This window comes from Lepeophtheirus salmonis, chromosome Z, assembly GCF_016086655.4.
Source record: "Lepeophtheirus salmonis chromosome Z, UVic_Lsal_1.4, whole genome shotgun sequence".
NCBI classification, from domain to species: Eukaryota; Metazoa; Arthropoda; class Copepoda; order Siphonostomatoida; family Caligidae; genus Lepeophtheirus; species Lepeophtheirus salmonis.
Genome location: NC_092584.1, coordinates 6,441,110 through 6,468,867, shown reverse-complemented (window position 1 = coordinate 6,468,867; position 27,758 = coordinate 6,441,110). Strand labels below are relative to the sequence as shown.

Here is a 27,758-nt window from a genome sequence, read left to right as displayed (position 1 = left end):
GACACTATAAAAAAATCAATTTTTGTAATAATCTCTTTTAGTACCACATTATACTGTTCCTATCCAAGAATAACTTTCAAATAACCTAGGACAATATGAATTGCATAAAAAATCTTAAGTTTATTTGAACTCACAATATTAACAAACTTTGATACTGGAAGCTTCTTATGATTCTGATAAGGATAAAAAGCTCTTGCTCTAAAAAAAACCTTAATTGGATGTATAAAACACTATTGAGTTGATTGGAGGAGTGAAATGCGTCTATTTGTTCATTTAATCATTTAAATTATTTACTGAGTCTTACTTCAGAATATGCCCAATTCGTATTTCACCTTTCGCAAGATTAAGGAGTGTGTTTCAGATATAAAAATTGATGGAACTATATCATTTTAGTTTGATTCTTTTTAATAGGCATGTAGAAAAGGAGGATTTTGTTATCCGATAGGTCGTCTTCAAAGTCCATATTCAAAAATATAACGAGTCCACACTCGAATTCTAGTAGGTGTCTAATCCTTTCTATAGATATCTTTAATCCATAGCTTTCCAAAGGTTTAGAAGTGTCGGTTCCACTCCCGCAGCTTACAACACAGCATTAATCTGAGTAGGGGAAACGTCCTTATACAGTCAGTCCACGTCGAATCTCAAGTTATGTCCAATCCTTGAATATTTTGATCGAGTTCTCTGATGTCATTCAAGCTTATTTCAATTCCATTACAATAATTGGGGTCCATAGTGTTAACGCTTTTCCTGAGTATGTAATATACTAACTATGGAGTCCAAGTCAAGTTTCGAATCTTTGATTGTGAGATCGTCTTCAAAATATGTACTCAAGTCCAATTCGATTCCAAGTTTCCACCTCCGCCAATAATTGACCATCGTATCTTAAATTATACATTTATTAATTATTATCATAATAAGTAATAGCAATGAATAAATCCTAAATGTATAATTGAAAACTCACCTTCTCTTTGGATAAGTAGATTACAAAAAAATCAAAAATAACCTTATTAAGGACTTTAAATAGGTTCCTACGATGTCTGTTAAGTTTAGAGTTTAGTTGATACCAAAAATGACTTATATTTGTTGGATAAGCAAAGATGTGTTTGTACTTATTCTAAGCCGAAAATTGAATTTTCATCTCATACCCCTTCAAAAAAAGAACGTCACTTGTTCTTTTGAATTTTATGTTTGACATAATCTAGTTGACACCAAGTTAGTTCTATAAATATATATATAAGTTGTGTCGATAAGAATCTTACAACTCAGTCTGGTTGACGTTAGCTGACAACTTTTTTTGATGACGTCACAACGGACCCAAGTTCAGTGTTACTCACTACTAATAATTCAAAGTGTTAATTCATTATAGATAAATACTAGTAGAAGCCGAAGGAGGATAAAAAAGTTGCAAACTGCGTGGAAATACATTTGATTCATAGTGATTTGAATGAATCTTTCGTTCGAAAGATTCGGATATATTCATCAGCATCCACTTATCCTTTCCGTTTCTTAGGAATTCCTATTTTTTTCATTTGGATATCCAATACGTCTTATGATCCTCTCTTAGTCTTTGTGCCTCAATCGATGGATATCATCTTATGTAATGGAAGAATCCTGCATTATGCAAATGCGCTTCACATCAAGGTCTATGAAATGATAGTGACTTCTGACCTCGTGAATCCCCTCTATGCTCAAGAATACATCAATTCATTCAGATCTTTTACTAGATCATCGTATACTTCTCTATATTAGAACTATGGAGTTCCATAAAACGACAGAATAATCGATAAAGATCCAGCGAGGAACATGGATAGTTCTCATTCTCCATCCACTACTCCTTAATTGAAGTTCTCGAGTCCTTTTCTCCTTAAGTCAACTCTGCTTCGTCTTCTACTCTAATAAAAATATTCCATTGATAGTGTTCTTGATGCAGAAATGTATGGTCTATATGGATAATTATATTACCTGGACACTTTAAGCCTTACCCCTGATTAGTAATTTATTTATTACTTGTGAGCCCCTTTTGTGATCAGGATTATTCTAGACTTTAAAGATAATGTGCATCTCTTTTCTTGATAGTTTTGTCTGCAAACCATATTCTATTCTGCTATAACTTAGAAATAGTAATTGGGAACTATTATGTAATTGCGTGTTAAAAATATAAGTGACTTCTTAACTTCTGCAGATTTTATTGACATATTTGAATGTCTTTGCAATTTCCAAAAAGCTAAATTACTTGTTAGCATATTGGAATTTTACTCTCGAAATTCTGGAATCTTTATAAAAATAAATAAATTACGAAGTGTGTACCATACAAGATAATTATAAGTTGTTTGATTTAAGACAATATTTTAAATGTATCAAAATTATATTACCATTATTTTATTCATTCGGTTTTATTTTGAACTTGCAAATGCTATTTTGTTATTAAGATTCTTGTTAGGCACGTAAATACTTCAAAATCATTCCTATTATTAGTTAAATAACTATTAATGGTCTGTATTACTAACTATTCCATGCTATATGAAAGTGGAGATGCTTTAGAAAATTTGACTTCCCTAGAATGATTGAAATATAAATCCTGTCTAGAGGGAAGAGTCAAAATCACAGGTAAAAGAGGCTTATTCAAGGCAGCATAATCGGATATGTTTGCATGATAATTACATTGAATTATTTTTTTTTATATTCAAGATAAATGACATATTATTATCTTATTGTTAGTTTATGTTTTTCAAATGAGCATTTCATATTTAGTGCATAATATCGACTTATTCTTAATATATTTTTGATTTCTTTCGATATACTATATTTATTTGAAAATGTATGTTCTGAACTATTTTTTTATATTCAAAACAACTTGTAATCTATTTTCCTTTAATTAAGTTTTCTTGCTGCCTTTCATTCAGTTCATGTGGCACCCATCTACCGATCTTTAAAATTTTTCACATTGCTTTTAAACGGTCCGACGTTCAACACCCTATTGTTCTGTGAGCTGAACTTGCGTTTGGCTATCATCTTCACTTTTTCAGTGGACGGCCGCACTCTTCATTTCTCACGTCAAAATCACCATTTTGGAATTTTTCAAACCACCTGAAACACTATGTTCTGCTTAGAATATGTCCATTGTAAGGTTCCAAAAGCATTTGATGGGCTTGAGAAGCGTTTTTCTTCAAATAGTAACAGAAAATCAATGATGTCCGCACATTGTAGTTTGTAGGCACAAAACTAGACATTTTTACGAGCGAAAAAAGTATGATTTTAAACGAAACTATACAAACAATGAATTAAATATTGTTACACATGCCGAAATCGGCATTTAGATTTTTGGACAGGCTTATAATATCTAACTGGTGACAACTAAGGACCAATAGCCAAAAGGCTCATTTCATAGGCGCATACCTAGTAAAGCTATTTAGACTTTTTTTTTAATACAAATGTGTAGCTAATTAAAGCAATGTATTCGTAGCGTTTTTATAAAAATATGTTTTCTAGCCTACTAAATTTTTGATTACGAAAAAACATTTTGCAGATGCAATAATGTCTGTGTCACCTGAAACAATTTTATGAAAATTTGCTAGTTGATAGAGAAAATCCTAAAGTATACTGGATCATATCCGTATTTTACCGGATGTATCTGAAAGTTGACGAAAATTAACTTTAAAAAAGAACAAATTTTAAAAAGTCGATTTTGAATGAATTAGAGCTGTTGAAAAAAAACATATTTTACGCAGGATTGTTGCTCGGTTCATGAAAAATAGTTAGCTGGAAAAAAACCCGAAGAAAAATAATTAAATTTGGCAGAGTAATTTACGATAGAAGAAATGTATATATTTAATTTCTTTTGAAAAAAAAAACAGTTTGACAATTTGATGGTGGCACCCTCCAGGTTTGTAACCTACCTACCTAAAAAGGCGTGGTTCATCACTCTTTATTAGATCCCAGGATAAGGTCAACTGGTTTTATGGTATTTATCAAAGAATATAATTAGTGTTGGATCGGTCCTGATGCTGATTTTCTAATCAGTCTCCCCCCTTTCAGTCATTTTATTCATTAGTCCTATCTTTTTTAGCATTCAACAGTCCTAAGGACCAAGATTAATAGAAATACAGGGTTAGACCATCATGCAATCGGGCTTGGTAGAATTTTAAATTTAATGTATCTACCGACTACTGGGCAAGACGGACAGCTTTTGACAAAACACGTAACCTATCATAATCTATGATGTCACTATTAAAAAGCGTGGTGGAAGTCAAATATCCGTCGTACACACGTTATGGACAATAACTTAAAGTATAGCCTTGTATTTCTATTAACCTTGTTTTCCTCTTTTTTCAACTAACTATTCTTTATGAACTGAACTACAACTCTGTATATTTTTTTTTTGGTTTCAAAAATTCTAATATATTTAAAATCGACTTTTTAAAAAAAAAGTTAATTTTGGTCAACTTTCAGACATCTCCAGTAAAATACGGTTATGATTTGGTAAACTTTATAATTTTGTCTATAATAAAATCCTTGTTCAAAATCTTAAAAAAATCGTTTAACACACATATAAATTATTTGATTTGGAAAAATTTGCTTCTAAATCACAAATCTACTTGGCTAAGAGTGAATAACAAATTTATCTATTGCTACGAATACTTTTTTTGTCAGCTACAACTCTGTGTTTAAAAAAAAATTCGAGTTTAAATACTTTTAATAAAGTTTAAAATCCACTTTAAAAAAAGTTAATTTTCGTCAAATTCCAGACATCTACGGTAAAATACAGGTATGTTCCAGTAAGCTTTAGAACTTTGTTCATCAAATAGCAAAATTAAAACAAAAAAAAAATCGATCGACTGACATGGACATTATTACATACTTGCAAAATTGTGTTCAATGACTGATAAACAGAATATGAAATATAGAAGAAATATTATGGCGTCATCTGTAATATACATCCAATTGAAAGTTGCATATTTTTTTTAACGATAATTTAAAATTAAAATTACTGTATAATATATATTTATAATACATAAAATAATATTCTATTTCTTAATTAATAATTTGAACTATAACCTCTTCAATTTAATGAAAGGTTGCGTTGGAATATAAATAGTAAAATAAACGTTAACAGAGGGAGCTGGTTATAGATGTGTCATCCATACATATTATATATAAAAAAACAACTTCAGAAGAACAAGTGACGTCATTTTTTAAGGAGGAACGAGAAGAAAATTCAATTTTCGGCTTAGAAAAAGTGCATACACATCTTTGTTTATCCAACAAATAAAAGTCCTTTTGGTGTCAACAAAATTCTATACACAATAGACATCGTAGGAACCTATTTAAAGTCCTTGATAAGATTATTTTCGATTTTTTGTTACGTACCTATAGAATATATAAAGAACTGAATATTTTGAGGCTTTTTATTTAATAATAATCTATAGTTTTTTATATTCCTTGATTTTCAAGGAATATATTAATATAAGAAAAAGTAACACATGGCCTGAAAAGTCCCTGGCCTTACAAAGAAAATATTTTTTTTTCTCGTTCAAAATCAGTTTTATTCATCAATATAGTCTCCATCAAGAACAACACAGTCACTCCAGCGCCGCTCTAACTTTTCAATGCCACTTTTATAAAACGCTTTATCTTTTGCCGCAAAATAGTTCTCAGTTTCAGCGATAACCTCTTCATTGGAGCTAAATTTCTTACCAGCTAGCTTTTTTTTCAGGTCAGCAAAGAGCCAGTAGTTGCTAGGAGCCAGATCTGGAGAGTGAGGTGGATGCGAAAGCAATTCGAAGTTCAATTCCTGTACTTTTGCCGTTATTTTGGTTGAGTTATAAAAAGGTGTATTATCCTGGTGAAACAGGACTTTCTTCTCCTTCAAATGGGGCCGTTTTTCTATGATTTCGTCCTTCAACCGATCTAACAACGCTATATAATATTCACTATTGATGGCATTTCCCTTCTCAAGGTAGTCTATGAATATCATACCATGTGCATCCCAAAATACTGATGCCATTACCTTTTTAGCTGATTGTGTTACTTTGGGACGCTTTGGAGAAGGTTCATCAGATGATGATGGGTTTGATTCGGGAGTGACAGGATGGATCCATGTTTCCTCCATTGTCACATAACGACTCAAGAATTCCAGTTTGTTCCGTTGAAACAGGGCCAAAGCCTTCTCAGAATCATCAGCACGTTTTTGTTTTTGTTCGACAGTGAGAAAACGCGGCACCCACTTTGAACAGAGCTTTCTCATAGACAAATGCTCTTGCAATATAAAGGCCACACGTTCTTTTGATATCTTAACCATGTTGCTTAACTCACGCAACTTCACTTCCCGATCATTCAAAACGATGTTGTGGATTTTTTTAATGTTTTCTGTCGTTACCGCATCATTTGGACGTCCACTACGTTCTGCATCATTCGTGTCTCTACGACCACATTTAAAGTCAGCAAACCAACGTTTAATTGTTGTTTCTGATGGGGCAGAGTCCCCATAACACTTTGCAAGCCATTTCTTAGTCTTAACGGTATTTTTCCCCATCAAGAAGCAGTGTAAAATTAAAACACGAAATTGTTTTTGATCCATTGTTTTGGAAGTAGTAACCTAGTTGCCTCCCACTTGGCACAATAACTCAAAGTCAATTAATAACTGGAAATAGAGTGATTCTTACACACAACGCCACCTATGTGTGTAGCCCAGGACTTTTCAGCCCATATCAATTATCATACATACAAGAGAAGCATAGTGTATGCTGTACTCTACTGTTCTATACCGGATACAACAGTTGATGTGATCTTAGGCGACACTAGCGCTCTTAAGTTTAATCTATATCATGTACTTAGCTAGTAGGAAGAAATAGTTGAGCTAGGAGGGCTAGAGAAAGAGAGAAGAGAAGAGTTGTAGCTAAAAGAGGGGAAGAACAATAAAAAGAAGAAGAGGAGACGCCATTTTGTGGTTGTCGTTGTGGAGGAAAGTCTTGACACAAGTGGACTGGAACGGAGGGGAAGGCGGATTCACGTAGCAGTGTCATTAGCAAAAAAATGGCAACATCTCAAATTGCATCTATGTTGGATGAGCTCATGGGTCGAAACCGCAACGTGGGTCCCAAAGAGTCTGTGCGTGAGATCCAATGGTTTGACTCCGAAGTATGCCGCTATTATCTGGTCCAATTTTGTCCTCATGACCTATTCACGAATACAAAGGCGGACCTGGGGCCTTGTCCCAAGCTCCATGATGAAGAATTGAAGAAGACCTTTGCGGGAGAGTCTCCGGACCACTACAAGAAGACGCAGTACATCGACGACTTTTTGCGCTTCTGTGCGCGGATGTTGAACGAACTCTCTTCACGCATCAAGAAAGCCAAGGAGCGACTCTCCCTCACTCAACACCAGATGCTCCAGGTGGACTCGCTTTCCCCGCAGCACAGCGAGATCCGGGGACAGATTGAGATGCTGAGTGAGAAGATCAATCAGTTGGTGGAAGAGGCGGAGTCACAGGGGTGTCTGGGGCAAGTGGAGGAGGCACAGGGTCTACTCAAGCTCTGTGATCAGTTCCGCCAGGAAAGAGACAACCTCCGCAACTCCATCAATACAGGGGACAACATGATGCTCCAGCAAAAGGCCATGGAGGTCTGTGATGTCTGTGGGGCATTCCTCATTGTAGGGGATGCTCAGCAGCGCATTGACGATCATTTGCTTGGGAAACAACATGTTGGATATGCGCGACTTCGTGCAGCTACAGATAAAATCACGGAGGAAAGGAAAAAGTGGAGAGAAGAGCGGGATAAGGACTTGGAAGAGCGCCGTAAAAAAAGGGATGAAGATCGAAGCAAAAGACGAAAGCGAAGTCCCTCTCCTAAAAAAGTCAAGGGAGCGATCATCCTCAAAACGTGAGAGACGACGAAGAAGCCGCTCGCGGAGACGTAGTCGCTCCCGTAAAAGAAGTCGCTCTCGCGGAAGGAAAAGTCATTCTCCTCGTGGTGGAGGAGGAGGATCAACAGCAGGAGGGAGTGGTAGAGAAAGTAAAGGTCGTCGAAGTCGCTCTCGTGGAAAAAGAAGCCGGTCCAGAGAGTCGCGTCGACGTGAGAAGCACCATAGATCTAGAAGCCGTAGCAAGGCATCACCCTCTAAAAAAAAATCGTCTGAAAACGGTGAGGATGATTCCAAATGTCCCTCCAAGAAAGATTGAATTTTATTTCTCCTCATTTAATTTCATTATATTATATATATATTCATATTCCTATGTCCTTCCTCAACCCCCTAATTCTCATAGATATAAATCTACTTATATATATATATATTATTGAGTATGCAACTTCTGTCATTTTCTATTTGTAAAGACGCTAGATCTACGGCATTAAAAATGGTTCTAATGAGTTCTTAATATCCTTCCCCGCAGGCCGAGGATCACCTTTTCCAGTCAAGACTGACATCCATTAATTATTAGGTATTACTGTATTATTAATGAAACTATCCCCCTAGTTTGTTGTTTTTATTTTTATACTTTGTTTCTATCGTTATTCTTTCTTTGCGCTTTCAATCAAGTGAACGCCGATAAACATTCAATCAAGTAAGTGACACTGTTTATAACACAATATATTCTTTCAGTACATCATCGTACATACATCGTCTTACCAAAAGTTTAATCAAAATTTGTACCCTCATCCTGCGTTGACGGATCTTAAAAGATTCATTAGCCATTCATAAATAAAAGGTATTTGATTAAAAATTCAATCTATGTATTATATTATCTCTTTGTTTTCTGATTCTTGTCCCTTTTGAAGCGTTAAAAAAAAAAAAAAGTCTAATGATGATGTGAGTCTCATCTTTTATTTTTTTAAACAAAGAAACGTTTCGTACTAAAAAGCAATAACAAGCAACAAAGCAAAAAAGGGCCTACACAAGTAAGTCACTCCACTCTTCCTCCTTAGTCTATGAATGAATTTTATTAAAATAATCAGAAAGAAAAACAACTCGTGAAATAACTTAAAATATACCTTCAAATATACTATTTATGATTTATTATTAACCAATCCTTTTTTGCTGGTGTCAAAGTATTCAAGAAAAAAATCAATCAAAAAAAAATCTTTCTATTTGAATAATAAATATGCGTTTACAATTAAAAATGTGTTTCATTTTATTACAATTAATTGAATGGATATTATTTATGAGTTATTCGTTCTATGCTTTCGTATCCCTTCTAGCAAGGCCTGAGATTCTCTTCTCTTCATGATATTCGTTCTCTTTAATTTCTGTTCTTTATTAATAATCCCTTTTCGTTTGTCATCAGTGGTTTTGGAGGTGGTTGACGAAGATGGCGGCTCATCTGTTCCAGATAGTGTCACTGCAAAGTCCGTTAAGTGCTTCATTACACCCTCGATGGAACTCTTTCTCTCCCCTTCCTTCGTCAAATTACTATTCAATGTACTGCTGTTGTTATTGACGATGAAGTGTGGGTCGGTGTTCCCAATGATCATGTTCAATCTCTCTGCCATGAAGGACACCTGCTGTGTCAGGGAGATCATGATCGCATTCAACTCCTCCTGATTGGATTTGACTTCTTCGTTGTTATTCATGAGTGTTCGGATTTGAATTTTGATATCGGACACAATGTCCAACTTTTCTTCAATGACTTTGGTTGTGTCTCCATAGTAGTGCATAGATTTTTCTCTATATACGGAATTCATTCTTCTTCGAGCGGCATATCGGCTAAAGGGACGTCTCTTTCGTGATCTATGTCTGTGATAATAAAATGAGTAAAGTTAACTATGGGCTTTGATATTTGTATCAGTGATGTATGGAATATTTAAAAATGGAGTAAAACTCATTACGTCGTTACCTTTGTTACATGTTGAACCCTTCCTCTTAAAACTGATCGTAACCCTTTTATCTCCAGAACAAAAATTCAGAATATCTCGATTCCCTCCCAGAATTTTTTTTAATTTAAGTATTTGTTCATAAGAAAATAAATCATTTATGACCTTTTCTTGAAAGGAAATGAGCATCTTTTTTAAAAATATATATGGCGTTATATACAAAACCTCATTCACCGCAAATCATTTAATTATATCTTACATATATTTTAAAGTCTGTTTTTGATATTAACACTCATGGAATCCAAGATGGTCAAACAAATAAGTCTGAAATTTAGCAAGCAGACGTTGAAATATCTAAGTATGTGCCTTTGACATTTTTTTGGGGTCTCTAAGTTAATAAAGGGTCTGTTTTTCACCGAAATAAACATTCTTTCCACTTATGTTTCTCTATACGGCCCTCCATCTTCTTCTACCTTCATTCTCTGTTTCTATTCCCCTCTATGCTGCGCGGGGGGGTACCCTCTACTAATATATAAAACTAACCTATTCGGGGGGACTGGAGGGGCTCTAAGAATTTTTGAAAACGTTATGTATTTGAAATATAAAAAAATTTAATGTGGAAGAAAATATATTATATAAAAATGTATATTTTGAAGGAATTCTTTTATAAGTAAAAAGGTCATTCAATCAAATTATGCTCTGCAGCAAAATTAAAAAAAAATATATGTATGTATTATACTAAGGACGCCCCTGCTATATATATAAGTAATTATATAACGGTTGTGTTAATTTTGGAGGCTAAACCCCCAAAATGATGAAAGCTAGCAACGCCCCTGAGATTTAATACTATCTGGAAAGGACACACTCCTATCACACATCTTTTTTGGTGAAAAATATCATTTATCATCAGGGCTCAAAGACTTTAAAATTAGGAACTATCCAATAGGGCTAGTTAATTTTTTTAAGCATCCCAGTATATTTGTTTCCAATGTCTGTTGAACGTCTGAGATGTTGACACAAGCTAATACTTATGATTTGAACCCAACATTGCAGTGCAAATACGGTATTTAGGTTATAGTATTACGTAGCCAAACAACCTAGATACAGACTACCCTGCACTAGCCACGGACTACCGTGGCTATTGAGTCTTTTTTATGATGATTGATGATTAATTCTCATACTAAACTAATATAAACATTTTACTGTTATACATCTATAATATTTTTGTAGTTTTATATCAACATCACATGGTATTTGAGAAAAACTTCCATTTTGAAATCCCCCCAAAAGAATTCTTTGACCAAAAGTGAAATGACTTATAGCATATTTACAACTCAAAATTTAAGTAGATATTTGTAGAAGGGTTTTTTAAAGTCAATGTTCAAAAGACTATTGACCTAATTGTTTAAACTGATGAATTTACCTTTTAAAAATAAAGATATCAAATTAAGTTGCCGTTTGTACAATATTTTTATGTAGTAGGCAAGTTTAATTCAAATTGTAATTGATTCATAGTTTGCTTCAAAAACAGTTTGGGAATTTCAAAATGAAAAAGTTTTTCAAAACATGTTGGGATGTTGATATAAAAATACAACTACGACAAATATTTTATTTACAAAGTTCATATTAGTTGACCAACAGGAATTTATCTTTATAGATGATTTTGTTCAACACAACAGGTTGCATGATTGGAGCATATGCTCCTTCAGATAGTATTAAAACCTTAGAGATAAAAAAACACTAGATCTCAATTAGCTAATTCTTTCAAACTATGGAATTATAATTATTATTTAATTCTTCAAAGCTTAACAAGATCTAATTCAAATTCAACTAATCAATGTTCAGAACACTGATGATGAGGGAAAAAGTAAGAGAACAATCGACAGTTTGGAAGGAAATGCTTAGTAAAGTTGTATGTCAGTGAGGTAACGCCGCAAGAGGCGAATATCCAAATTTGTGAATGCCAATATTTTTAAATTGCAGATAATCTGCGGGTTAAAATCCAAAATGAATGTATTCAATACATTACTCGTTTGTGTAATAATAGCTTATTGGTGTTGGATCGGTTCAATGGTACTAGACAGATTTTGATATTCTTTACTCCTTGCTAGAGGATTAAAACCTTACTAACCTTGTGGAGACGAGCCAATGTATGGCTTCCGTAATGTCCTTTGGCAGTCTGTCCTCTCGGAGATCGTTTGGACGTATATTATAAATGTAGCTATATCCATGCGGAACAACTAATGCTTTTTGGTGTAGTACTCCAAGGAATCGAATTGGTAAACAGTGAAGTAGGCGTGAGAACAACATACTCTCTATATGTGAAATAAGCTCAGTTTGACGGACTAAACGATCAAGTCCGGCAGATTTTTGCAGTCCCTAGGATAAAAATATGTGCTTGATATTTTTGGAATAAATAGGAGGGATTTACTAGTTACCTGAATATCACTCACGGCTAAACCAACAAGGAGATTCATCAGAATGATGCTGACTAGTAGTACAAATATTAGTACCATAAGATGGCCAGTGAAAACGTATAGGTTTTGTCCATTTTCGTAAATGAAGTTTTCATATTCAATTTCTCCAGCCATCATAACCAGTGTTTTGATAACAGCGGATAAGATCCCTCTGCCTTTTACATTAAAGCTTTGATAATTTGGAAAAAGAACACAGAAACTGAGAGCAAATGCCACTAAGAGACAAAAGTAAGCAGCCAGAAATTTGGCAAAGTTCTTTGCCACAGTAGTAAACATCTGAACGTATATACCAAAAGTGGGGAGCCTCCCAATCATTAGCATTAGTTCTCCCCAAACTAAAAATACACCAATTGCCGCCGCGTGATGTTGCCATATACCAATCAAAGGAATGTAGTGTTCCAAACTGTCAAAGGGATCCTTATGGAAGCTTATAAGAATGACATCTAAAATAATGCCTAATTGAACCCAATTCTCCCAATTATAAAAATACATCTTCTGGGAGTGAGCCAGCTGAAAGCACTCTTTACCCATAAGGATTGACGTTGAGAAGAGAAGGGAAATCCATACAAAGAGAGTGAGGCTGGTAATTTTGCACTGCTCCTCGAAGGGATCAAAGCAATCCCCATTGACGGACTCCCAGTATGGAGTTCTTTCTATTTTTTGGAAAATCCGTTTCGTTGCCGTATTTGCAGTTATCTCTGACGATGCACTGTCCAGAGTAGTATACTTGGAGTACAAAAGTGGTGTGCAGTATGGTAAACAGTAAATGAAAGATGAGAGACACTAAGAAGAATTTTCGAACTTTGAGCCATTTCAAATGGAGGAAACTCTCACAGAGGGGATGTTTGAGAAGATGATTATGTCCTGTTTCGATGAAGTTGATGAACATATTTGATTCTCCTCGGGTACGATTTGGTATAAGAACTCTAAAGTCCAGTTTAAGTTCGCAGTCAACGTCATTTATGTCATGCTCAGCGAGAGTAATGGCGTGATCCAGCATGTCCTCGAATTTCGGGAGAACATTCGGTGTTTTGCGTACGATCATGGATAGAGCGGATGTACCTCCTTTGGTACGAGCAGTAATGTCTGCTCCGAAAGCAAGGAGCATATTTGCACAGTAGGAATATTCATTTAGCGCAGCAATATGAAGAGGAGCGTATCCAAACCTAAGAACAAAATAAACATAATTAACATACAATTTAGCAACTATGATTTTTCAAAAGCATGATACACTAACGATTTTATGTAGTGTATAACTCATTAAATAATAAATCTTTTATATAAAACAGATTTTGTGTGTGTCCTTTATGCATGCCCACACCGTTGAACCTAGAAGGCTAAAATTAGAAATTTGTCTGGAGATTCGTTTGCATATAAATATGATACATACAAATTGAGGTTAACTAAAATGTATGTCATTTTCTGAATGATTTTTCTTTTTTATCAATTTTTTGTCTCTTTTTTTTTTCATCAAACGTCAATTAACAATTTTTGACGTTTAATTGGCACAAAACGATGCTTTTAGAAAATAAAACTAAAATCACAACAGTATAGTATTTCCAATTTTGGAACATTTTTTAAAATAAGTTTTGCAATAATTTCAAAACTGAACCAGTTATGGTGGTTTATTTTTTCCAGAATCTTATTCTCGATAATTTTTTTTTTTTTGCAAGAACGAAAAAAATATTAATGGTTTTGTGTTTCTTTTACAATTTCAATAAATGCTATTAACTATTATTTTGCAAAATTAGTGCAAAAAAAGTTTTTTTCGATTTTCTTGACGAATTTACTTTTGGCAAATTTTCAAAAAAAAAAAACAACTTCCCATCTATATTTAAAAATCAAAAAAGTTATTGGTAAAAAAAAAAAAAATTGGTAAAAATAGCAGTTTCGATTTTTTTTTCAGGTGCAAAAAATGGATTTCCAATAAATATTGCATTCATAGATAGATTAAAGTTTGTATAAATTTGTCTGAAAATTCGTTTTTAGACAAATTTGACATATACAAATTGATGTTTAAATAATTTTTTTTTTATCAAACGTCAATTTTCCCTTTTTAAGAAGAAATGCAACAAAACGATACATTTGGACATAAATTTTGATATTTTTATCCAATCATATTGATATTTTCTTTTTCTATAACATTTTATCACATAATTTTTGGAACATTTGCAAAAATGAACCAACTATCGAGGGCTATTTTTTCGTCGATATTATCCTCCATAATTTTTGTTTGTTTTAGAATTACGAAAAAATTCTTGGTACGTTTGTGTTTCTTTTTACAATGGCAATAAATATTATTAATTACTTTGTGCAAAATTAACGCAAAAAGGTTTTTTTTTTGCAATTTTCTTTGCAAATTTCGATCGATCAATTTTTTGAAAAAAATAAATAATGGACTTCTCATCTAGACAAATTTTTTCATATATATATATGTTTGTATGTTATTGGTAGTTAATAAACATTTAAAAAAAAATCATAATAACATATTTCGTTTAATATACAGGGTCTATAATATATTGTTTGTCCACACCGAAGGAGTCTAAAAACTAAGAAGAAATAACTTTAACCATTTCCCTCTCCCTTCTTGGCCCTGGAACGTCGGTTAACTCTTTGCTAGTATTACTTTTTAAGGGAACGTCATTAGATCAAAAATGAATCATATTATTATGATTCAGGGAGTTGTATTATTTGGTCACACTACGGCGCCACTCTCTGTTGCTTTAAAAATAAATAAACAACGCTCATGCCCTATTGGATGTATGTCTTAATTGTAAAAACACATGAAATGAATAGAAAACATTGGATATTGTCAATATAATTATTTAATTTGTACCATTTTTTTTACTACATATATGAATCATTTCGGTTTCAATTACCGGATGTTGCATGGAAATTGAGACACTTTTCAATAACATATACTTCTATCACAAATATGTAGAGGAATAACTTTATTTTGTCAATGCAGTCCCCCTCGGCGGCAACAATAGCCTTCAAACGGCTATTCATAGGCTGCACACCCGTTGAAAATAGTCTCTTTACTCATGTCCTCCCAGGGGTCATTTACAGAGGCCTCCAGAATGGAATGTTCGGCTGAGGATGGTGCAGGGCCTTGAATTTAAGTGCAGCCAGAATGGAAGGTCACAATGGTTAACTTCAGGCTGTAGGGATCCCACATCGACTTGGGCCAGCTAATACGTCAATTTTTCCATGACCCCTACAATCTGTTTTGCGTCTGAGAACATCCTCTTTCGTGCTCTGTCGGTCCTTATTTAAGACTACGGTCCAGCCCCATTTTTCGGTCCTTGAAGAAGGTAAAATGGATCCCTCGTGACACCTACGAGGTTTTTTTTCCTTTTTTTTTTATTTATAATGATTCTGATAGAATAAGTAATATTAATATGTAACAATATAATATGTTCGTATCATATTGTATGGTTATGGGAAAAAATTTTTTTTTTGTAAGATATGTGTAATAATCATAATAAATATTTCATATATCTTATTTTCCTTAATAAACCATCTATATTTTTACGAAAAATTCAAAGGATCGACAGTTAAGGAACAGTTCCAAGGAGTGACGGTCCTAAAACTGGACAGAATCAATAATATCCGACACAACATTAATCCTCTTCCTTCTCACTTCTGGCAAGCCACTGCTTGAGGATTTAGACTATTTTTATGTACACCGTGTACTGGTCAGAAATATTTATAGGGAGTTATTCTTCCCCGTATGACTCCAGAGATCTTAATTGCAACGTCTTTAATTTAAAATTAATTACGTTGCAATTGCGTATATACTTGACTATTTATCGTATTCAATAGATCAAAATATTAACAATTAAATATTTCTAATTTTAACAATAGACATGTAGTCTGATCTTAATATTAAAAGGAATTATAAAGGATCCGAAAATAAAATGTTGATTGGATTGTGGAGCAAAGATGTATTTGAAGAGTTAAGGCGGGTTACCCCACTTATTGTGCGTGTACACATATATGGTATAAATATATAGCATATACATGATTGATATTATCTAGTGGTACACATTATATTATTGTCAATTTTTCAAGAGTATTATTTAAACGAGTGGATATTTATTATTTAACAAAATCCTCTGAAAATAGTCCTCGGAACAACTTTTATTCCATATATGAGCCCTCATTTTTAATAATTGCATGAATACTGGGCCTAAATACCTTGCAGGTCTTGATTATGTAGTCAATCTCGAGCTCGGTACACTCCTTCTGGATGGAAGCCTCTAGAGACTGGGCACTCCTGTGTGGAGTAGCACACATCCTCTCCTCCAGACGTGCCTAGATAGAATAGTTCGTAAGGGTTTGCGTTTAGAGAGGAAGGCCATGATATATGTAGGTGCCAAAAGTCTGGAGTGTTGTCTCTGAGGAAGGCCTGGGTCTTTGCAGTGGAATTACATGGAGCTCCCTCCGTCTTGATAGAGAAAAAAAAGTTCCCCGAACTTTTCTCTGGCCCAAGGTAGCAATTTCTTATCCAGAAGTTCGATGTAAGCATCTACATTGAGCCGCTCTCTTTCTCTCCACAAAAAAATGGGTGGGCACTTTTCCTGTGCTGACACAACGTCCAAGACCCTGGTGACGGTAAATATGTACCTGACACAATAAACAGCTGCAACAGAGATTCTTAGATATTAACATGGGGGAACAGGCCGTGTGGGAGACGTATTATAATTTCAGCCTTTGTTACTCCATTCTACTCGTTCTCGTTTGTTTTGTTTTTAGTTGTGTGTAAACTTTACATAAGGAATCTTGAGTTACAAAACCTATTTTTCACCGAGTTTGAAGACAATTGACGAATAAATTTCCAATTTATGTAAGCATAAATTAAGTGTCAAATTAAGGCCTTTTCCACGTTTGTGGAATAAATATTTCGTTGATCGATGGCGTTTTTTTTTAAATGGCGTCAAACACTTCTGATTAGCCGCCAAAACAACATCCTACCTGCACATGTGCACCTGTTACAGCTGCTCAAATTTCGTTCTTAAACAACGACTGCACATTGTATACGAGGTGTGTTAAAAAATAAGGCACTTCTCTGATAGTTATTCGACGGTTTTCAAAAACAATTTTCTTCACTGCTTTAACGTTTTCATCTGTAGTTGACGTGCTTGGGCGGTTAGAGCAAAGCTCGTCAATGGTATCTTCCCAACCATCTCAGAAGAGTTTATACCACTTGTAAGCATTTTTTTTTAAACTCAGGATAGTTTTACCGTAAGCACTTAGTTTCATTTTTTACACAAAATTTGATGCAAATTCTTTGATCCATGTTTTTCAATAGCAAAAAAAACCCCACCAAACAGGCAACCTACTTCTAACCGTTATGTCTCTCATGAACAAACTAAACATATTATATAGCTAAAAACAGTAAATATGTGTTGTGGGTAGTGTACTATGATAAAAATATATGGGAAAGTAAGCTAACTTTTTGGACACACCATTTATGCTTAAAAAAAACAAAGAACGATCTATTGCTCCATCAAATGTAATTGATACAAAGATGCATAGATATTTAAGGCGGCTTTAAGTTAGTTAGGAATACAATTTACATATGTATATGCTTTAAGCAGAAAAATGTGATATATATATCAATATATTTAGTTCAGTATACTTTGTCTTCTTTTACAAACCAGTGTCTCGTTTTCCCTTTCCACGAAAATATTTTACTACTACTGTTTAACAGAACAAGTTTTTTTATGGGGTATAAATGAATATCCGCAAATAGATGTTCCACCATACTTAGATATACATATATTTATATTCTGTGGGTTACATTGATATTAATGTATCCTCATTCTTACTAAGAGAGTGGGAAATGATGATGGCCCTGATGGGATCTTTCATTCATGCTGCCAAGAACCAACAATTTACATTATATGCAGTCTTATTGATCTATGTACTAGTTGATCCATTTAAATCTGAACACTTACTAATTCCATTAGTAATAAAGGTTGAGTGACTGAAATTAATTCATTTTTCGATATATTTAATCATAAACAATTAGTTACTAAACAAAACAAATCTGAGCTCTCCAGCTTCAGTGGTTCTCAAATGGGGGTACGCGTACTCCTTGGGGTACTGGGAGGAACTCCAAGGGGACTTGAGATTTTGAAAGAATATTTTACAAATGGTGCATACCTCAGAGGCGTCTGCAGGTGGTGGGCTGGAGGGGTTGTAGTACCACCAAATTAAGGCATTTAAATTTATTTATAGAAAATGTAATATATGATTTTTTTTTTCAAAAAATTTAACTTATTTTTTGTTAATAGCTATGGATTTTTAAATTTTTCCCCAAAAAAATTAATAATTAAAAATTTTTGGAGACCAATTAAATTTTTTGTGAACAGGTGTGGATTTTGAATTTTTTGAGAATAGATATGAATTTTTGACATTTTTTTTTGTAAATAGCAATGGATTTGGGACATTTTTTTTTTGTGAATAGCTGTGGATTTTTGAATTTTTTTTCCAAAAAAAAAAATCCAAAAACCAAGCAAAAAAACAACAACTAATAATAATATAATTCTGCGGACGCCCCAGTCACTGAAGCTAAAAATGCTGTGTGCTGGTAAGGGGGTACTTGGGTTAAATAAATATTTTACAAGAAATATTAAAGTTATCATATTACAGGGGCCCCATAAGGTTGGTAGCAGAGCTGGATACAAAATCTACCCCTCCCCTTCCCTCTTTTATTTACAGTGTCTGGTGCCTACAACCACTTTTATAGATCCATAAGAAGCCCTTAGCTTATTTGGAGCTCAGTTACATCTGTATTACACTGGCACGAAACACAAAAAAAATCATTGGAAAACGCTGCAATTGCGCAAAAAGAAGTCAGAAAATTGACTTATTGATATAAGCTAATATATTTTGTATTTTCTTTTTATGTTCTATATAGGAAGAAAATTAGCAGAACTGAGACCGATAAACATTATATTACAGTCTCGGTTCGACTTTGTTCTTTTCCGGTTCTAGCGGTTCAAGAACCAGAGCCGCTTGAACCGATAGAACCATTAGAAAGATAAGGGCACAATCTTGGTTATTCTAACCATAGATAATAACTATCATCCCACAAGACTTGACGATAGAATATTATTCCATGTTATGTCAGAGCCTATAACAAAGTACATTGTTCTATCTTTTTATTTTTTTGAAAAAAGTATAAATATTCCAATCATTTATGAATGATGAGGTTCTTATTTTAATGTATAAGCGTCATTGTCTACGTATTGTAGATAAGTATTATAGGATTGCGATAACAGATGATATTAATGGAGTTCTTAGAAATGATTGATACCAAGGGAAGCTCTTATGGCGCAATAGTATCCTCAAAACTAGGCTGGGTTCAATCATCATTTAGGAGTGGAGACTGCAGTCTTGTCCAATTTAGTCTCTTTCATATCGAGTTCAGTGCTGCATATCAGTGCTAAAACTGATTAAGTTTGGTCCTTCATGACGTCCCTCATGTTTATTAATTCTTTCTTTAAATCAGTTCTAGTTATGAGAGTTCGATGGACCGACATTTTTAAGGAGCAGTCCAAGGACTGATAAGAGCGGTCTAAAGGCTGTACTGAATAATAAGGACTGACACAAAACTACTCAAAACCATGATCAGAGTTTGCAGGGAGGGTCAGCCCCACGGATCCTCCAAATTTATTATGTAAATAAGGTAGGGGCGCCCATACGTGCTTCAACAGGACTCTGTAACCGCGTAAGGCGCCAAAATGGTTCAAGATTGGCTCCAAGCCAATGCCCTAGCTTTTTTGGACGCCGAGACCTGATCCCCCAGTGTCCTAACATGAACCCCTCGAACGTCTACTTTTTGGGGTAATTAGAGGACAAGGCATGTACCAAGTTCCATCCCTCCGAGAAGATCTTGAGGACCAGCATCGTACGTGAGGCCTAGAAGCCTAGTCCTCCAATTGTCTGAAACATATTTGCCAACTTCAGGTACAGGATTGAGTCCTTGGGGGAGGCTGATGGCGGCTGAATCGAATAAAATATTATTTCTATTCTTATATAGTAAAATTTCATCAGTTACTCTCGTTATTGATCTTGATATTAAGTCAAACCAGATTTTTTTTTGGAGTGGGTGTTGCCCTTGGTCCGGATTTACCTAAAAGACCCTGTATATACAATATACATACTATAGTTAGTATGTATATCTTCCATTTATGATTAGCTAACTGAAACAAAAAACAAAAGTTATTGTACTAAAATAACATGTCTTTTTAGAACATATTTGTTTACACTCAGTTTGTGTTCAATTTTTTTTTATCAGAGTGGTCAAGCATTTCTATAAAATAATAAATTATTTTATAACGATGTTTATTATTATTACAAGACTAAAGTACCTAATACCTTTTCGTTGTGTTTTCCTGTATCTTGACAGAAATATTTAACATGTGTGTGTGTGTGTTTTTTTAAAATAACTTAGAAAAGTAATTAATAGTTAATTAATTATAAGTATTAAATATAATATCGTATGAATCAGAATAGTAAATTGGAGATTCACCCTTATTTCCGCGATGCTGATTCCGATTTCAGAAAAAATATCCTATTCTCTGGTTCAATTTTTGATCAATCATTAGTAAAGGTGGTCCATAGAAATTATGAAAATCTTTAAAGGCTTATAACGAACGAACTGGATGGGGTAAGAGCACATTTTTTGTATTATTTGAAAGCTACATTTAATGAAATTCAATCATTCATAATCAAATCCGTCTCTATTGATAAACATACGGCGCCGGAAGCTTTGAAAGGCCCGGGCGACCTTGCGCAGATCCAGCTATGCTATTGTACGGGAATTCTTAAGGGGAATCACATGGGTTCAGGTACGGTGTTTTTCCTAGATCCGCCCTCCAAAAGTGAGGACATTGGCCAATACATCCTGCACTTTTTTAGGCTCATGGGCTGGTACACTGTCCTGATGGAAGGTGTAATTTCTTCCTTGGGCTACACAATACTTTCAGGGAATGTAAATTAAAAGTGGAAAACCAGAAACAGTACAATGCAAAGATGAATAAAACAATCTTCCAGTTGAGAAGGAAGAAATGACTAATTACTAACTAATTTCGGTTCTTTTTTTTGGTTCTTTATGTATTAAAGGATGAGAGAGGTACAATAGATGATTGTTGTATATCTAATAATCCATACTTTATATATATTATGTTTTTTTTCTTAAATAATGTTACACATATATTTTCGAAGGACTAAAGACCCAAGGCAAATGATTTGAGTAGTATCAAGTCAATATCACTTAATTCTGTATATATTTTCGTATAAAAATGATAAAAAAACCGGTTACGGAACAGGGGGACATTAAATACTTAATTATATACTCAGGGATACATTTGATTCTTCTACAAAAAAATAGTTTTATAAAATAATAATCATATTTCAGTCATTTGTTATTTCTTCGCATTTTTAGTCCTTGTTGTAGATTATTAAATCAATGCTAGGGAATAGATGAGTGAGTGGGCAAAAATCTAAGTACCGGGTGGTCCATTGATATCTGAACACTTACAAAATTGAGTAAATAATGAAAATTGAGTGATTGAAATTAATTCATATTTCGATTAAGCATGAACAATTAGTTACATCACAAAACAAACCTCAGCTCTCTAGCTTACATACCAGTCGAGAGAATGATACATGAACGTGATCGACGAATTTTCGAGCACTCCAGCCACTCCTCGGGTTCCAGTTTGGCTCTGTCAAAAAGCTAAACTGGAACTTAAGGAGTTTAAAAAACAGCTCAGGCCAATTCTCTCAAGTCCGTGAAGGGCCAATACAAGAGATCTCGGAGTCCCACAACAGACTATCCATAATGCTATCAAAAAGTGGTTGGTAAGAGCCTTGTGAGAAGGTGGAGAGGCCTCTTTTGAGACCAACAATGAAAAAAACCCATCTTCTCCGTTTCAAGACTATTTTGAATGTTTCTTTTGAGTTCTTTTAACACATTTGGCACCCTACAGCCCTGATACCAATCCCCTCCACTACACTTTTGGGTCCATTTGGGCCAGCAGTGTCATTCATCCAAACCCTTAGGCCCTCAAACCCATTCTCAGTCAGCACTGGGACTCCATGATAGAGGACTACATCCGCAGTGAGTGCCAGTCCTTCCGCTGCCTCGAAGGCATCATTGCCGCTAAGGATTTAGAGAGCCCAAACACACATCTATTTATAGTATTAATTGTGCTGTAATTTTATTGTTAATGAATAAATTATATCTTGTTGAAGGTTAAAGTTCAAAATGTTTGGATTTGTATGGACTACTCGCTAAGTCTACTTAAAGTTACGACTTCCCAATACTTAGTGTACCATAATTATACGGGTTCTTTAGAAGGAAGCATCACGTGAAGTTTTTTCCGGGGCTCTCATCCTATTTATAGCCTCTTTGTTTTCGAGCCTCTTCATAATGTTGTAGATGATTTTACAAGCAATTCCAGTCTGCCTGTCCACCTCTGTTGGAGTGTGACCCGCACGTAGGACAAAAGTTGATGCCCTATGCCTTGAACTTCACTCTAATGACATTTCTTGTCCGATTAAAAAAAATCAAAAAAACAAAGAGCTGTTTGAGATATATGGCTACCTATACAATTACAGACAGTCCTAATTTCTTCAAACATAACCTCTCAAATCAATATAATATAAGTATATACGTCTCAAGTTTCCACAACGTCTTGGGCATCTTATTATTTCCATGTATAAATAAAAATACATAGATATACTTTTAATAAAATAATACTAAGTAATATTATAATACTATGAAAAATTTTAATATTATGAAATATACATCTAATTAAATCTTTTTAAGAATGACAATGGGGGTCTGGGAGTAAATCATCAATAAATAAGAGATGCTATGATAGACTTGGCCGACTGACTACCAGATGATTTCGGGCCTTTTTTTTTTTTTTTTTTTTTTTTTTTTCCTTTTCAGAGGATAGGTTGCGTGGCGAAAGTAAAGTAACGACATGCTTTAGGAAAACATATATTTTTGTAGTTTTTTGGGTTTTGCCGTCTGTATAAAGTGCCTCAAATATCAATGCTATTTAAATCTTTTTATTTTATTATCAGAACTGACCACTAAACAATTTTTATTTTTACAATGAATTTTATTGTAATTTCAAAGAAATCTTCTTTTTTTTTTTTGCCTTCCACAATATATTTTAAATCCATGCATTTTATTGAGTTTGTGTGTTGTTATCTATTTATTTATTTCTTTTACTGTTAAAAGGAGTAGGTAGGCCAGAGATCTTCAATATGTTATATGAGATTGCAGCATATACTATATATATATATATATTGTTCCTTTAATTGGTCAGATAAGAGTTGCACTTATTGAATAGAAATAAATATTAAAGTATTACAGTTATTACTATATCTGATCTAGGTATTGTCTTTCAAGTCCAAATTCATAATGTACATCTTCTGGGGCGTATACAAGGGTTGGGATGGAAGGGCTGGAGCTAGCTTTTTTCTAGGTTTTTTTCTTGGTTTGTATGAAAAAAGCTTACAGAAAAATAGGGCTAATTTCTTTTTTCAAAAAATTTTATATTCGAAATTTTTATTTCAAAAGATTTTTATATTTGACATCAAATTTTTTACCAAAAAAAAAAAAAATAATAATAATTGTTAACAGCTGGAGATTTTTTTTTTCCAAAATTTGAAATTTTATAGTGATGGATTTAAAATATCCATCACTTAAAAATACCATTTGAAATTTAATTTTTAAAATAATTTTCAAAGAGCTTATTTTGTTTTTGGATAGCTATGGATTTTTGAATTTTTTTCTAACAAAAAATTACTCTTTGAAATTTAATTTTTGAAATAGTTTTCCAAAAAATTAAATTTTTTTGTGAATAGCTATGGGTTTTTGAAATTGATTTCCTAAGGAATTAATTTCTTGATAATAACAGGGGATTTTTAAATATTATTCCAAAAAAAAAAAAAAATATTTGAAATTTATTTTCCAAAAATCTAATATTTAAAATTTAATTTTTGTATTTTTTTGGGTTTTAAATTCAAAAAACAAAGCCATCCCCAAAATGTATTCTTGCAGACGCCCCTGATATGTTCAGTAAAGATCCTAATCGGTTGCGATATTATATCACTGATCGCAGTATTGCAATTCGCCCGGATCTTTATATCGCTATATACCAACAGATATAGCAAAAAAGTTGCAAACTGATCAATTTGTACAAAATTACATATCAGCTTATCTCCCTCAAGTCAAATTAGCTTTTCTTACTGAGGAGACTCAAGAAAAAGATAAACAGTTCCTTCTTGAGAAAACCATCTTAATTTAAGGTCAACAGTTCAGCCAGTTGTCTCAAGATGTGCAGAAAGAGAGTAATTTCTACACAAAAGTCACAAAAAGATGGATACGACCAAGCAAGAAGTGGAAATATACCTGGCTTTATGACTATAAAGGCCGGGAAATTACCTTGGCCTTCTGAAGGGTCAAAAGTATATTTCGAAGATACAATGTCGTGCTTCCAAGTAGTCCCAGTAGGGATAGTTTGTTCTCCAAGGCCAAACAGAATCAGAGTAGGACTAAACAGTGGCTGAGAGACGACAGCATTGAGAAACAGCTCCTGTTAATATTAAATAAAGAGCTAGAAGAGAAATGATTTATGTGGATATTTCATTATTCGCTGGTAGACTATATTTTAGTTATTTTCTAAATAAATATATATTTTTTATTATAATAAAATATTGTGAATAAATACATTTGAAAAAGGTTTATAAATCGTTTATTTCAGTTAAATATAAGTATACATATATAAGTTTAAAGAAGTTGTATATTTGAATATGATTGCAATTAAATTGATTGGATCGCTGATCGAAAACGGCCCAGATCGTTATATTGCTATATCGTAGTGAATTTCTGATCGAATCGCAATTTTTTCCCTGATGGCGCATAACCCTGTGAATATTTAAAAACTGGATTGAACATTTGTAAATATTCATATAAGACGAAGAGTAACTTCACCGAAAAGATACAGGAGTTCTAAAATCAGTTGGTAGTTGGCCAATTCATACCAGATCGGAGTTGTTATTCAATCATTGTTGACAATTATTCCCAGCTTCACTAATTCAAATTCAACCAATCAACGTTCAGAACATTGATCAGAGAAAAGAAGATGGAATGTCTACTGTTAAGAACCAAATACAGTGTTTAGTTGTAGGGCAGGGAAGTAACGCAGTTACATATCGAGTGGTCCATTAAAATCTGAACATTTTGAACTGTTAACGTCAACAAGTTATAATATATTTAATAACAATAGCATTTCAACACAATTAATATTTTAAATATATGTATGTCTGAGCTCTCTAAATCATTAATGTAGCCAACCTCAGAGGCAATGATGGTTTCCAGGCGGCGGCGGAAGGCCTTGGGCCCGCTGCAGATGTAGCCCCCCTGTCATGATGTCCTAGTGTTAGCTGACAGTGGCTTTGAAAGACTCGGTGCTTGGATAACAGACACATTAGGCCTTCCTCTTGACGTACACTCAAAAGGTTTAGTAGATGGGGTGGGCAATAGGGCTCTAGAGAGACCAAAAGAGTTCACAAGAGTCTTGTAACGGAGGAGACGGTTTTTTTCATTGCTCTTGATGGCTTCTCCAACATCACATCCACTGTTTTGATAGCTCTCTGGACAGTTTGGTGTAAAACTACGAAATCTTTTGCATTCAGATTGACCTGAGCTGCTTTTTTACTCCTCCGGGTCCTAGTTTGGCCTTGTTGACTGAGCACTTCTCCCTCTTCAACGTTTCGGACTTGCTGAGAGTGTAGACGGTGGTCCTAAAGACGCCTAACTGCTTAGAGTGTGCGAATGGAAATTCACTGATCACGTTCAAGTGTCCTTTCCTCGACTTGTATGTAAGCTAGAGAAGTCATGTTTCTTTTGTTTGGAACTATTTGTTTATGCTTATATTTATCGGAATATGAATTAATTTCAATTACTCAACTTTAATTAATTGCTGAATTAGTAAATGTTTATATTTCAATGCACCACCCTGTAATTGAAAGAGACGCCATTTTGGGGACCATAAGTTGATATTTTTACTACATCAAAGACAGGGATTTCAATAAATCTTGATTAAACTCCATCAAATGGCATTTATGATGCCAAAAGACTTAACATTTGCATTAAATACTACTTGATGTAAATGATAAACACTGATATTTGAATGTAATCAAAGCAATATGGGCTAAAAATATCTAAAAATTAAGAGATTTATAGTTTTTTTTTAACTTTGATGAATTAGGGACGATAAACTTATTGTTTCCATTGTTGGACTTAATTTTTTCTTGACTATGGAAATAAGATTATACCACAATTTAATAACATATTTTTGATACATATGGTCTTTCATAAATAATAAAATTAGACAATAGAGGGATAGGTTTTTGATAGAGAGTGAGATTTAAGTTCTATTATTTATGGTTCCTAGATTTTGCAGGAACAGTTTTGTATCTATATATTTGCCAAATTTTTTCCTTAACAATTTAATTTTTCGTAAAAAGCTGGGGATTTTTGAATTAATTTTTCCAAGGAGTTTAATAATTTAAATTTTTTTCTAAAAAAGTAATTTTTTGTGCATAGCTGTTGATTTTTAAGTTGTTGTTGTTTTTTTGCAAATAACAGTAGATTTTTGAATTTTAAAAAAAAATGTAATAATTGTAACTGTTTTCCAAAAAATTTAAATTTCCCTGTAGCCTTGTGAATTTTTGATAATTTTTTCCACAAAATTTAATATTTTAATTTTTTGTGAATAAGCTGTGTATTTTTGAATTTATTTTACAAAAAATTTAATAATTGGATTTTTTTTCCAAAAAATTATTTTTTTTTTGAAGAGCTGTTAATTTTTAAAATTTAGTTCCAAAAATTTATATTTATAAGTTTTCTTCAAATAATTTTACATTTAAAATTTAGTTCCAAACAATTAAATTTTCGACTTTTAAAAAAAATTCACATTTTCTCCGCAACAATATATTTTTTTTAAATTTTTCTGTGAATTACTGTGAACCTTTTTTCCAAAAAAAATATTTTTTTGTGAAGAGCTGTGAATTTTTAAAATTTGTTCCAAAAAATTTGATATTTTTAATTTTTCTTCAAAAAAATTTTACATTTTAAATGTTGTTCCAAACAATTACATTTTCCAATTTAAAAAAAAAAAAAAATTCACATTTTCTCCGAAACAATATATTTTTTTTAAATTTTTCTGTGAATTACTGTGAACCTTTTTCCCAAAAAAAATATTTTTTAGTGAAGAGCTGTGAATTTTTAAAATTTGTTCTAAAAAATTTAATACTTTTAATTTTTCTTCAAAAAATTTTACATTTTAAATGTTGTTCCAAACAATTACATTTTCTACTAAAAAAAATTACTGTAAACCTTCTTTTTTTTTTTTAAGAGCGCTGAATTTTTAAA

At 33.3% G+C, this 27,758-nt stretch overlaps 2 protein-coding genes across 6 annotated transcripts in view; one reads left to right on the top strand and one right to left on the bottom strand.

Moving 5' to 3' along the window:
- The first annotated feature begins 6,858 nt into the window (after window positions 1-6,858).
- Window positions 6,859-9,116, top strand: LOC121130563 (luc7-like protein 3). 5 transcript variants are annotated; one of them, XR_005868752.2, is made up of 4 exons: window positions 6,877-8,141; window positions 8,390-8,437; window positions 8,599-8,704; window positions 8,775-9,116. XR_005868752.2 is itself a non-coding variant. In XM_071893805.1 (4 exons), exons 1-4 carry the CDS (start codon window positions 7,033-7,035, stop codon window positions 8,372-8,374), a joined length of 1,059 nt encoding a protein of 352 aa, XP_071749906.1. In that variant the 5' UTR covers window positions 6,904-7,032; the 3' UTR covers window positions 8,375-9,001. The 5 variants fall into 5 exon arrangements, 1 of the variants encoding a protein (XP_071749906.1); XR_011783946.1 differs by having other exon boundaries at window positions 6,894-8,141; window positions 8,331-8,437; XM_071893805.1 differs by having other exon boundaries at window positions 6,904-7,854; window positions 7,886-7,955; window positions 8,019-8,141; window positions 8,331-9,001.
- The window catches only part of LOC121130565 (transient receptor potential channel pyrexia-like), a 110,988-nt gene continuing 92,294 nt past the window's right edge, over window positions 9,065-27,758 (bottom strand). The window contains 4 exon segments of the mRNA XM_040726311.2: window positions 9,065-9,729; window positions 11,938-12,185; window positions 12,245-12,897; window positions 12,899-13,449. Of these exon segments, the coding sequence (XP_040582245.2) occupies window positions 9,156-9,729; window positions 11,938-12,185; window positions 12,245-12,897; window positions 12,899-13,449 (2,026 nt within the window). The 3' untranslated portion in view covers window positions 9,065-9,155.